The 13,301-nt window shown below is 34.2% G+C and overlaps 1 protein-coding gene across 3 annotated transcripts in view; it reads left to right on the top strand.

Moving 5' to 3' along the window:
• The window catches only part of ANAPC1 (anaphase promoting complex subunit 1), a 130,116-nt gene that overhangs the window by 85,034 nt on the left and 31,781 nt on the right, over positions 1-13,301 (top strand). For all 3 annotated transcript variants that reach the window (XM_007476582.3, XM_016425864.2, XM_016425877.2), the window contains 5 exons: positions 1,708-1,784; positions 4,288-4,378; positions 4,469-4,522; positions 5,062-5,255; positions 9,426-9,512. In XM_007476582.3, the coding sequence (XP_007476644.2) occupies positions 1,708-1,784; positions 4,288-4,378; positions 4,469-4,522; positions 5,062-5,255; positions 9,426-9,512 (503 nt within the window). The remainder of the gene's footprint in view (positions 1-1,707; positions 1,785-4,287; positions 4,379-4,468; positions 4,523-5,061; positions 5,256-9,425; positions 9,513-13,301) is intronic.

Genomic DNA, 13,301 nt, shown 5'->3' with positions numbered 1-13,301 from the left:
CATATATTTAAAATCTTTCTGATATTCAAAATACATAAGAATTAACACATATATATAAAACTAAAAGCCATTTGCCAAAGTAGTAAAAAAATGAGCAAATAATTCTCAAAAGAATAATTATATATGATTGTTCCAAATTATCAATATCAAGAGAAATATAAATCATGACAACTCTGAGGTTTTACCTCATGATCTACAGACTTGTCAGATTGAAGATGGAGACAATATTGGAAGTGGTGCTGTAAGTAAGTAACATTAATATACTGTTGATGGAGTTGAGAATTGGTCTAATGATTCTCAAAAAAATTTGAATTCTACTGTATGCCCTTTAGTAATTCACTTCAAACAACTGTTTTAAGACTTAAGTTGCCAAGAAGGTACAGACCTGCATTGATGAAAGAATTTTGTCCTCTGAGGGTTCCCTATAACAATGAAATCATAGTGCCTATCCTTTTCTGTCATTTGACAGGTATAGAATATCTCTTATTTCAGGCCTTTATATTTCTTCACAATCCAAATATGATGCTTTTGCTTGATATTAAAAAACAAAACATAACTCAAAAGTTAATGATTACTGATCTAAAACACTGAGACTATACATTTGTTTTGGGTACATCTTATATTCCATTCTTCTACTCCATACACCAATGTATGCCAAATTGATATATCAAGGGAACCAGTATTTGAGAATATATATATATATATATTCTTGATTATACACACACACACACACACACACACACACACACACACACACACACACACACACACACACACACACACACACATATTCAGCCTTTGTTGCTAATTGAAAAATTTGCTTGAGTAACTTTCTGGGGGTGTCTAAAATCCATTAGAGGTAGCTTTTAAACTTTTAGTGTTATAGTTCTCCCAAAGAAAGCATGTTGCAGGAGTCATATCTCCTGCTATAAAATTACAATTTTTTGCATCATTCTATACTACTGAACTATTCTGACCTTATGTTATGCTGACCTACTTCTAAGATAGAAACTAGTTCTAGAAAAGCCCAGTAAAAAGCAACTTTCCAGTAAGGATATTAGGTTTTAAATTGCATTGTTTCTTCTTTTTCAGTGAGAATTAATTTTCCTAATCTTTGATTTCATCCTTAACCATATAGGATCTTGTTTCCTTAAAAAAAAAAAAAGATAACTTTTAGTTTTAAATTGAGGGAAATGCTTATTCAATCCCCAAACTCATATTCTTTTTGGAATTCAGGTTTGGATTTAATAATCATATATCCTTAAATTAATTAAGAATCTAGAAGATCAAACCAATGAGATTAAAATTTGGGTACTATTATAAAGGCAGCTAAATGGCTCAATGGATAAAGTGCTGGGCCTGGAGTCAGGAAGACCCAAGTTCAAATATGGTGTCACACTTCCTACCTGTGTGACTCTGCCTGGTAAGTCATTTAACCTTTGATGGCCTGCAGAAGGATCCACAGGAGAAGGACCTGGCAAATCACTCAAACGTTCTTGCCAAGAAAACCCTATGAATAGCTGTGGTCCGCGGGGTCCTGAAGAGTCAGATATGACTGACAACAACACTATTATAAGATGATTTGAAAAGCCTACTAATATATTTAAATAAATCCATGATATTCCTATCTAACTTTTTATATCACTTCAGTGTGTAAGTAGAATACCAATCACATATGCCTAAGGATAATTATTTTATATTTTACAGATCATAAGAGAAAATAGCATATCTCTTAATGAATCTGAAATACCAACCTCAGAGGATCTGAACTTGGAAACACTGGCGTAAGTGCTGTAATATGAAGAAGAATTGAAAAACCTGTTGCCTATCAGATGCATACTCTATTTTATAAATTTAATTTTACTTTTTTTAGTAAATGAAAATCCACCTTCTCCCCACTTTATCCCCATCCATTGAAAAAGAAAAGGAAAACTAAACCCTTTAAACAAATATTAATAGTAAAATATAAAACAAATTCCTATATTGTCCATATGCAAAAAATAAAGGATACATACTCTTTAAAATGTAGCATATAGGGGGCAGCTGGGTGGCTCAGTGGATTGAGAAGCCAGGTCTAGAGACTGGAGGTCCTAGGTTCAAATCTGGCCTCAGACACTTCCCAGCTGTGTGACCCTGGGCAAGTCACTTGACTCCCATTGCCTAGCCCTTACCACTCTTCTGCCTTGGAGCCAATATATAGTATTGACTCCAAGACAAAAGGTAAGGGTTTAAAAAAATAAATAAATAAAATGTAGCATATAAAAATGAGAGTCCAATTTCTCTTCATAAAGCATTAAGTACATATATGACTAAAGAATAAATGTCATAACCACTGAACATAGACATCCCCCAAGACATTGTCTGTGACCTCTTTTGCCTTTATACTGTCTCACATGGGGATCTCATCAGCTCCTATTGATTAAATGGTCATTTCTATGCTGATTTCCAGATGAATATATCCAGTCTTAGTCTTTCTCCTAAGCTCTTGTCCTGCTCTTCATCAACTATCTTTTGGATACCTGAACATTGTAGGCATGTCTCTAGCCATTTCAAATTCATCATGTTGAAAATATAACTCATTATTTTTCTCCCAAGCCCTCTCCTGTTTACATCTTTCCTATTAGGTATCACCATCCTCCCAGTTACTGGGCTTACAAATTTGATGTCATCCTCACTTGCACTTATTCCATTAATTTGATCTGTCAGTCAATCTTTTGTCAAATCTTGTTGTTTCTGTCTTCACAACATCTCTTCTCTATGTCCCCTTTTCTCCATTAACACAGTCATGCATTATGTGAGTAATTTGTCCAGGCTACATGAAAAACCATTGAGGTAGAGCTCTGAGCCAAAAGCTATTTATTAAAGGGTTTCAGCCTCCTTTGATTAATAGGACACCAGACCTTCCACACAACCTGAGACAGATTTTTATAACCCATATTTCACAAATGATATAGATGATACAGAACAGAATACAAAATCTCGGGCTCACAGAATTGCTTCCCTCCACCCCCAACTCTTCTCCTGGCCCATGGTTACAGAGTAATGGTTTGACAGGGCTCCTCCCTGTCAGGGGCTGATAGGCAGGCAGACACCCCCCAAAGTGGGTTAATTGGGTGGGCATATCATCACTCAATATTGGGCAATAGAGGAAAATGACAAAGGGTCAAGGGGCTCATAAAATAACCAGGGGGTTTTCCATAGGAGCCTATGACATTTCTGTCATGTGAGATTTCAATGGTTGGGCCAAGTCCAGAGGTCTTAATCATAAGGCCATATGAGTGAAGGTCCTCTAGTTAGCGTTTTGTGAAATGATAATCTGTTCAAACTAGTCTAATGGTCTAATATAAAAAAGAAGGTCTTTCATTCATTCTAAATGTAATTAATATTGATTAATATTCTTGACTAAATATTGATGGATAATGTAATGAAATCACACTAAACTGAAAAATATTGATTGAAAATAAATTAAGAGATAGATCATAGATCAATAAATCAGTTATTTCTTGTAACAGTCCATTGTTACCTCTCTTCTAGACTATTTTAGTTGCCTTCTAACTGGTCCCCTACTCCAAATCTATCCATACAACTCATCCTCCATACAATTGCTAGGGTGATTTTCCTAAAGTATAAGCAATATACTCCAGTGGCTTCTTGAACAATCATATGCAAAGCCCACTATTTGGCATTTAAATCCCTTCACAATTTGATACCCTCTTATCATTCCAGGCTTCTATCCTTTATTCCCTTCTGCATGCTCATTAGCCCAGTGTCACTGGCCTGCTTGCATACAACATTCCCTTTCTTGACTCCAGAAATGGAGCACAGTCTTTTCAACAGCAGCAAGCAGGAGTGAAATGTTGTATACAATGAGCACCTAGTCAGTCTGGAACAAATAGCACATTAAGGGAAGAGCATTATAATATAAGATTGAAGATGTAGGTGGGACCCAGATTGTATTTAGCTTTTTTTTGGTGATCTTAAAACCCTTATCTTCTGTCTTAGAATCAATACTTTGTATTGGTTCCAAGGCAAAAGAGCAATAAGGGCTAGGCAATGAAGGTTAAGTGACTAGCCCAGGGTCACACAGCTAGGATGTGTCTAATACCAGATTTGAACCCAGGACCTCCTGCCTCTAGGCGTGGCTTGCTATGCACTGAGCCACCTAGCCGTTTCCCTGTATTCAACTTTAATGACAACCTCTTTACCTTCCTTTTATTTAATTACCAAATTCATCTAGAAGATAGTCTGTATTTGTTGACCATCACTTTTTTCTTCCTCTGTTTTTAGGCAAGCACATGTCTATATAATTGCTGGAGCTTGTTTGTCTCTGGGTTTTCGATTTGCTGGATCAGAAAACTTAGCTGCATTTAACTGTTTGGTAAGAAGCTTCTCTTTTTGCCCTATTCCCAAATAATCTTTAAAATGTCATTATAATTTTTTTAATTTTGTTCTTCGCCTTTTTTTTCAGTACAAGTTTGCAAAAGATTTTATGAAGTGTTTGTCTGCACCCACAGCTTCAGTGGTAAATTTGTTCTTCCTTTAGAAATATAATGAAACCATATTTTAGTAATGCACATTTATTGGAATAAAGAAAAAACTTAGTGATACTTTATTACTACATTATTATAACTTCAAGATTGCAGTTTAGAATGGAGTTGCTTAAGTTGTGACCAGATTTTTCTTTGTTTTTGTAATTGGCTGCATTTGCCCTTATAGGTTAGGTAGGTTAACAAATTCTTATGGAAAGGGATTAAATAAGGAAATGCCTTACATATGTTCTATGCAAGCGCATGTGATATATCACTTCCTATAGTTTAAATTATCTTTCCCAAAGAATTAAATTTAATATGTATTTATTAAGCATCCACTGTATACCTGGCAGGTTTCATTGAAGATATGCTTTTTGTTCTTTAGAATTTTCTAATCTGTTGATCCAGTGACAATACCATGTTTCTTAGAAAAATTCCATAAATTTGTAATTTTCTAAGGTTGGCTAATTTGGATGTGATAAAAGGAAGTATAGCAACAGTAATTTAATATTTTTATATTTTATACCTCAAGACAGGTCATTATAACCTAGAAACTTGCCTAAGTGTTGTGCTGCTCTCTCTTGCCATGGTCATGGCTGGCTCTGGAAACCTGAAGGTTCTCCAGCTTTGTCGTTTTATGCACAAGAAGACAGGTGGAGAAATGAACTATGGTTTCCATTTGGCTCATCATATGGCTCTTGGACTTCTCTTTTTAGGAGGAGGCAGGTAATAATTGTAATTTTTCAAAATACTTATTCCTGAAAGAAAAGAATTTTTATTCTTTCTTGTTTATAGGAACTATCAATAAGTGTGTTATGTTAGTATTGGCAATGAACTACAAATAATTTCTATAGTTCTGATTAGATGATTTTTTTTTTAAACCTGGGTTTTAGTCTCCTTCAAGCAGACTTCTTAATACATTCAACAGCATACACACACACACACACACACACACACACACACACACACACACACACACACACACACACACACACACTGAAGTCTATTTATATATATTAGAATTTTGAATTATACTCATTCTTAAAAAGAAATTATGATGTATTATTGGATGTTTACTTGTCAGCTATTTATTTAAACCAAGAATTATAATTTGAAACCCATAACTTTGTCAGAATGAAAAACGAAAACTAGCTTTTGTGGTTGTTCCCAGAAAGCCAAAAATTAAAAAAAAAAAGGGATTAGAGAATAGTTATATGTTTGAACATAATTTTCCTTTTATTGTGATTTCGATTTTTGTGGTCTTGAATAAAATCTTCTGATATGCTAAACTAAGGCCTTGGGTTACATTCAGTCCCCTGAGGCCATTTATCTGGCCCCCACCACATTTTTGGAAGGGGTATCTCTTTCATTGGTGGTCAGTGAGAGGAGCACTGTATGTGGCGGCACTGCAAAGTGTGGCATCACTCACATACAGTACTACTTCTGGTGACATATTCCTTTGTGTGGCTCCTTGTTCTGAGCATAACTAAACAAGAACAAGGCACTGTGCAAAGGATTTTGTAGCTGCACAATGGAAGCATGGTGAGCGACGATCTCGGGGAGGGGATTCCGCACTGTGTATACTGATGTCCAGTATAGTGGTGGCGGTGATGGGTCTGTGCAAGGTGTGACAGGCCCATCACAGCCAGCACTGCAGCCTCCGCTATCCCAGACAGTGGTATACAGATTTGTTCATAGTTTCTTTTATCATCTGGCTCTTTAATGAACGGTCTGAGGGACAGTGAACTGGTCCCCTGTGTAAAAAGTTTGGGGACCCCTGTGCTAAAGGAAGATAAAAAAAAGTTGTATAATATTCATTTTGTGGTAGAAAGCAAGGGAAAGGAACTATTTAACTATAGCTAGTTGACCTATCTACTTATTTTCTAATAAAATATCCTTACAATTATACATTAAATATTGCCATCTCATAAAAGAAAATAAATCTAGCTTTAAAGGAATACCAAAGTAAAAATATCTTTGACTTGATGGGCCCATAAGAGAATTCTGTGCATCACAAATTATTCTCAAAAATTGAGAAAATATCCTATAGAATCCTTTTATGACACAAATACAGTCTTAATACCTAAACCTAGGAAAGGTAAATTACTATAGGCCTATGTCATTAATTAACATTTTTTCAAAAATTTAAAAGTAAATCCTAAGAACCTATAGTGATTTATCCAAAAAAATAATTTACCATGATCAAGTGGGATTTAATCCCAAGATGCAAGGAAAGTTCAGTATTAGGGGGGAAAAAATAGCATAATTAATCATTAAAAACCAAAACATCCAAAACCATATGCTCACCTCAGTAAAGCAGAAAAAAAACCTTTGACAAAGTACATCCCTCTTTTTTTGCTAAAAACCCTGCTAAATATAGTCATAGAGGTATCTTTTTTGAAAATATAAAACCAATAAAAGCATTATATGCAATATAGACTAGAACTTTTTTCAATCCTTTCTCCCCACCATTATTTGATATAGTTCTAGAAATGATAATAAAAACAATTGGTAAGAGAAAAGAATTAGAGAAATAATTATAGGTAAAGAGCAGATGAAACTATCTGTGTTTGTTGAAGACATAATGGTTTACTTGAAAACACCATGGAATCAGCAAAGATAACTAATAATTGAGATAATCAGTAGCTTCAGTAAAATTGCAGGCTACAAAATCCTCAACAATATCTAGTGACCTTCCATAGCACACAAAGAACTTGTATAAATTCAATTCAAAGCATTCCTTAAATAAAAACAACCCAAACAGATATTAATATTTAGTGCTCAAGGGCAGATAGTGACAATATAAAAATTATAATACCAAAATTAATTGACACTTTTAATGCTATAGCAATTAAGTTATCAAAGGGATATTTTATACAGCTTGATAAAAGAATAATAAAATTCATTTGGAAAACAAAAGATCTAGAATATCAAGTGTAAAGAACTAAGGATCAAAATGGAACAGCACTTCCAGACTTCAAACTATATTCAGCAGTCATCAGAATCATCTGGTTTAGATTAATGGCACAGACTAGATAAGGGAGATAAAGAAACAATAGAATTCAATAGGCCATTATTTGATAAAGTGGAAAACAATTTATACAAGGAAAAATTCCCTATTTGACTAAAAAAAACTGCTAGGAAAACTGTAAAGCAATCTGGTCAAAATTAGGCTTAGACCAATATCTTAACACCACGTACCACAATACCTTCTGAATGGATATGTGACCTTAAAGGTCATAAAAAAATTAGATGAGAAACAGGTAATATTCTTCTAATAGGTATGGGTGACATGTTAACTATAGAAGAGAGAGAAACATTTACAAAAGATAAAATAAATTAATTGATTATTTAATATTCAGATTCAAGTGGTTGAATGGGAAAAAAGCTTTGTATCAAATTTCTCTGATTAGAATTTGGCATCTAATATAAAAATTAATAGATATAGGACTAATAGCATTCCCCAATAGATAAATGATTAAAGGATATGAGCAAATGCTTCTCATAAAAGTACTTCAGAAAATTTTTAGCCACGTGAAAAATCAAATAATCTAAAATCACTAATAAATTTGCAAAATCAAAACAACTAAGGTTTTCCCTCCTACTCTGCTAATGGACAAAAATTTCAAAAAATAACAACTGTCACTGTTGGAGAAATTGTGGAAAGATAGACACACTAGATTGTTGGAGCTATGAAATGGTACAATCATTTTGGAAAGCAATTTGTAATTATGTAAATAAAGTGACTAAAATGTCCTTATCTTTTAAGTCTGACTCCATTACTGAGCTTATAGCTGAAGGAAGCCATCAATATGAAAAACTCCTTATAAACTCCAAGATATTTATAGTGATACTTTTTTGATAACTAAGAATTAGAACAAAGTAGAAGTCCATTGAATTGGGAAAGGGCTAAACAAATGGTTGCATCTGTGAAATGGAAGTATGACTGTCCTTTGCTGACTTTTTCTCTCCACAAAATATTGTCTATTACAATTCCCAGCTGTGTTACCCTGGACACTTAACCCGCATTGCCTAGCCCTTATGGCTCTTCTGCCTTGGAACTGATATATAGTGTGGATTCTAAGACAGAATGTAAGGGAGATTTAAAAAAAAAATACTCATAATTCATATAAGATGGCTTTTAGGAAGGGAGTAGTGGTGGAGAGAGAGATGTAGTACATTATAATGATATAGGATAGAGAAAAAATAAATTTTAAAAATTATATCCTTACTCTTCTTTGAATTACCACTTTACAATTTATTTGTTTATGGGAGAAAATTTTTGTCCATTATGATATAGAAATTTAAATTTTGCTTAATGACTTAGAATTCAATAAATGAAGGATCTGAAGAAAAAATTGTGTCTTAGACTTATAAGATATAGAATTCATAAGAAATAATTGTTTTACTTCTTGTTTTTTGTTTAATTAAATATCCAGAATTTTTGATATTGTGACTTCATTTTTCTTCATGTATGCATCTCTATATGTTTTGCTGAAGAAGGCTTCCTGAAGTTTCAAAATACTTTTATTCTTGTATGTGGTATGTTAGAATGTGGGAATAGATGAAATGACTACACTTCTTTTAATATTTGTAATGTTTTCTGAGTTCATATCAGAGAAAAGTAGAAAACCTGAAAATGGAAAAGTGAAAACAAAAACCATTATTCTTGGAATCTTGCCTCTTTAATTTAGGTGACCAATTATTTGACTTCGTTTTAACTAATTCTAAAATGTCTTTTTCTTAAGGAAAATGCTTTTGTTAACTTAAAGCATATTTGTGCATTTAATTAATCTTCCAAATTGCCTCAGTATCCAAATTTTGAAATTTTCAGTTGTGACTTGCAAATTGGGTCCAGCAGCAAGAATTATAAGACCTCTATTCTTTTTCTTGCAGATATTCCTTGAGTACTTCAAATTCTTCTATTGCTGCTCTTCTTTGTGCACTTTATCCCCACTTCCCAGTTCATAGCACTGATAATAGGTAAGTTTGATGATTTTTGTTTAGTATCCTATTTCATTAATTCCTTGAAGGTACATTTTGAAATATGAAAATAGCAATATTGGGGGCATCTGGGTAGCTCATGAGAGCTAGGCTTAGAGAGCCTGGGAGGTCCTAGGTTCAAATTTGACCTCAGACACTTCCTAGCTGTGTAACCCTGGGCAAGTCATCTAATCCCTATTGCCTAGCCTTTACCACTCTTCTGCCTGGGAACAAATACATAGTATTGATTCTAAGGTGGAAAGTAAAGATTTAAAAAAAATAGCAGTATTGCTTATCATTTGAACAGTCTTTTCTTTCACTTTATACAAGTTTACTTTCCCATATCTGATTTTTTTTACCTTCCTTCAGGGTTTCAAATCCTAGGGTTCATGGATAGATTTCAGGAGGTCTATAAACTTGGATAGAAAAAAGTGACATCATTATTTCAAAATAACAAATTTCCTTCGTAATCTTACTTTTTTTTTTTTCATTTAAGAGCATTGTTTTGGGAGCAGATTCATCCATACACAAAGATTAAAAATTTCAACCTTAATTGCTGTTAAGAGCATGATGTTGTTAAACTTAAAATTATAGATTAATTTCCTATAGCCCTTTTATGCAGTTGTTTACTACTTAAAAAAAGTTAGAATACATATTGTACTAATGTTGGGTTAAATAGATTTCATCTTTGTGTTTTAAAAGTCTCATAACTTTAGTATCGCAATGACAGTTTTTTAAAATTTCAAATTTTAAATGTCCTAAAGGAAGTTTTGGGGATTAGTTTTCTCTAGTGATGTTTTTTAGCTACATATGGCCAAATAGTTATCTTTCATTAATTTCCAAGTTATTATTTTAAAGATGAACATTTTAGTCTGTTGGATAACATTAAATTCTGCTTTCTGTAGTTTTATTTCATTTTCTATACTACAATGATAATGTATATATATATATATATATATATATATGTATATATACACACAAGTATATATGTGTATCATATTGAAAATGTATTCTGTTTATCCCTGAATATCTAATAAGAACTGAGCTCAGAAGGAAAAGTATGTGCATGCCATATTATTACCTGGTTCCCTAAAGTACCAAATAAAAGGATATGAGAATTGTGATAAAGAATGAAAAGGTTTGCAATTTGCAAAACTGTGCAAAAACTGAAAAATGCAAACCTAGGTATGATTGACAGTGGCATGTGACCAAAGGTTACATGGGAGCCAGAGTCTGAGGGATCTAGGTGACGATTCCATCTTTCCCAACGGATCTTCTTCTGGTCTCCTGAGGAAGTTGAGAGGAAGTTGTGAAGAGGATTTCCCTGTGTTAAAACTTGATTTCCTGTATCTGGCTGTTGGCAGCATTAGTCTTACTGGGACATCAGGACTTGCTTGGACATCTAACAACAGATCCTGACTCTACCTGTTTTTGGACTCCTGCTGTAAGATTTGGGTATTTAGTTAAGTTTTTAGTTTAGTAACCTAGTTAGTATAGTTTAGTTAGTTTTAAATAAGAATAAGCATAAGCAAATCCCTAAGCCCTTATTCCTTTCCCTTCCAAACAATAAAACAGATTTTTATATGTTTTCCACTTGTGTTTCCCTTACCCCAAATCCTACTCTAACAGAATTTTCTATTATTTATGGTGTGACAAGGAAATCACTTTAAAAGACTGATATATATTAATTTAAGGTCACCAAGGAATTCAGCTATGTAATTCCTAAATGAAAACTCAAGTCAGCCATCAACCTTTTATAGAGTTTAATTACAAACAGGAGGAAGAAAGGAATTAGAGAGAGAGAGAGAGAGAGAGAGAGAGAGAGAGAGAGTGAGAGAGAGAGAGAGAGGGGAGAAAAGGGAATAGGGCTTAAATACCCCTTCTGTTTAGGCTGGGCGAAAAGGCCCAAGCCCTTAGATAGCTGGGGCAAAGAAAGGAGATCAGTCCCTATTACTCACGTGACCAAAATGGAGAAACAGTCTCAGAGGCTTCCACCTCCAGCTTCCTTCAGAGCAAGCTTCTCAGAGCACCTCTCCAGCCACTCAGAGCCAAAACTCTCCAACCCCCCCCCTCAGTCCTCAGACCCCTCTATCTTTAAGGAAACCATCCAAGTTCCCTCCCCTCAGTTCTCACATCTACCAATCACTCTCCATCATTTTCCCTGTGCCAATAGTGGCTCTAGCTTAACCCAGGACCGCCCAGAGGTCTGTGGCTTTGCACATGTCTGTTGAAGGTCATATTCTCAAATAATTAAATCTTGATCTTTTGCTACAGCCCTTCCTAAATCCTGTTACCCTGAGTAGGGTAGAGATTGGAATAATTAAATTTTGATCTATGCTGCAGCCCTTCCTAAATCCTGTTAGGACTGAGTAGGGTGGAGATTGCAATTTCCAAGACCTGGTTCTGTCATTCCAAGTATCTCCATTGTATCAATTCTAAAATCAATCATGACTCAAAGAAATTCCTGTTCTATGCTTAAGCATAGGTCAAAGCCCTTTCCATTGTTCAGCAAAAGGTTTCTGTCCTAAAGTAATCTTAAGAAGGGAGGAGGAGGAACCTCCCATGCCAATTGGGTTCACATTCCAATAGACTATCACTAAGAAATTTTCCAAGTATGAAATTTCCCAATGGTGAAATTTCCAACATTTATAAGTCTAAGAAATTTTGAGGTTTACAATGGGCATGAATATACTTTTCCTTCTGTGGTCAGTCCTTACTCCCTCCTAGCTCTTCTCTATTGTTGGTAGCTTTATATTCTACTGGTGGTTCCTATTTGTCATGAATAATCTTCAAATAATCTATTTGTGAATAACAAGAGTTGATTATGATATGAAATCTTTATAAGCATCTTATGTCCAAATAGCCAGATTTTCTATATCTCATGCTTAGTATGACCAGTTATAGTTTCAACAGGTTTTGAAATTATCTCTTTAAAAATGACACTTTGGAGTGGTATTAGATTTATAGGAAGTCATGTTCTTGTTAATCCATGGAATTATGGTCTAAAATAAATGCTCCTTTTTTAATATAAGAAATAATCTAAATTTGTTTACTCCTTTTAAGGTAACTAGCAAATTCAGACCCTACTGAAGTAAAACCAACCCATTTTGGGGTCATTACCCCATAAATAATATTACTTCTAGTTTTTAAAAATAGATGAACATCATTTACTTTTATCAAATGAAACTTTTAAAATAGCGCTCATTCTACCATTTTGCTGGGAAAAAAACCTTGGAGATATCCAATCTCATCCCTTCATTTTACAAATGAGGAAACTGCGGCCCAGATACATTAAGTGACTTGCCCAAGGAGACATAGGGAGTATGTAGCCTCACCTGGATTTTGTCCCTGGTCTTTTGACTGAACCCAGTCATGCATCTCCCTGACTCAAATAAAGGCATAGCTCATTGATATAATAAGTGGCTAGTAATGAGAAGCAGCATATCTAAATTTTTTTAATCATTACTTTTATTTGTTAAACTGAGATTACATGATTCTCTTCTAGTTCTAATTCATGGTTCTCTGCCAGTGTTCTCTGGTATCAGGTTCAGTTTAAACTTAATTACCCTTGTGCACAATGGCACACTCATTAAAAAATAAGGATATTTAGATTTACCTTTTCCAAAACCAGGGTTCATTTTGCATTATCAAAATCTGGTGCTGAGAGATTCCTTCAGTTTTACCTCTCATCCCTCTCACTGACCTGTCTCCATCTTAGCAGTCTTTGTTTTTACCTGTGTCACATATCTTGTACCAGTTACTTCTCTACTCTCACAGTCATGACCTCTT

Source organism: Monodelphis domestica, chromosome 1 (genome assembly GCF_027887165.1).
Source record: "Monodelphis domestica isolate mMonDom1 chromosome 1, mMonDom1.pri, whole genome shotgun sequence".
Taxonomy (NCBI): domain Eukaryota; kingdom Metazoa; phylum Chordata; class Mammalia; order Didelphimorphia; family Didelphidae; genus Monodelphis; species Monodelphis domestica.
Note: the sequence above shows the minus strand (reverse complement) of the source record. Positions and strands in the feature narration are given on the sequence as shown.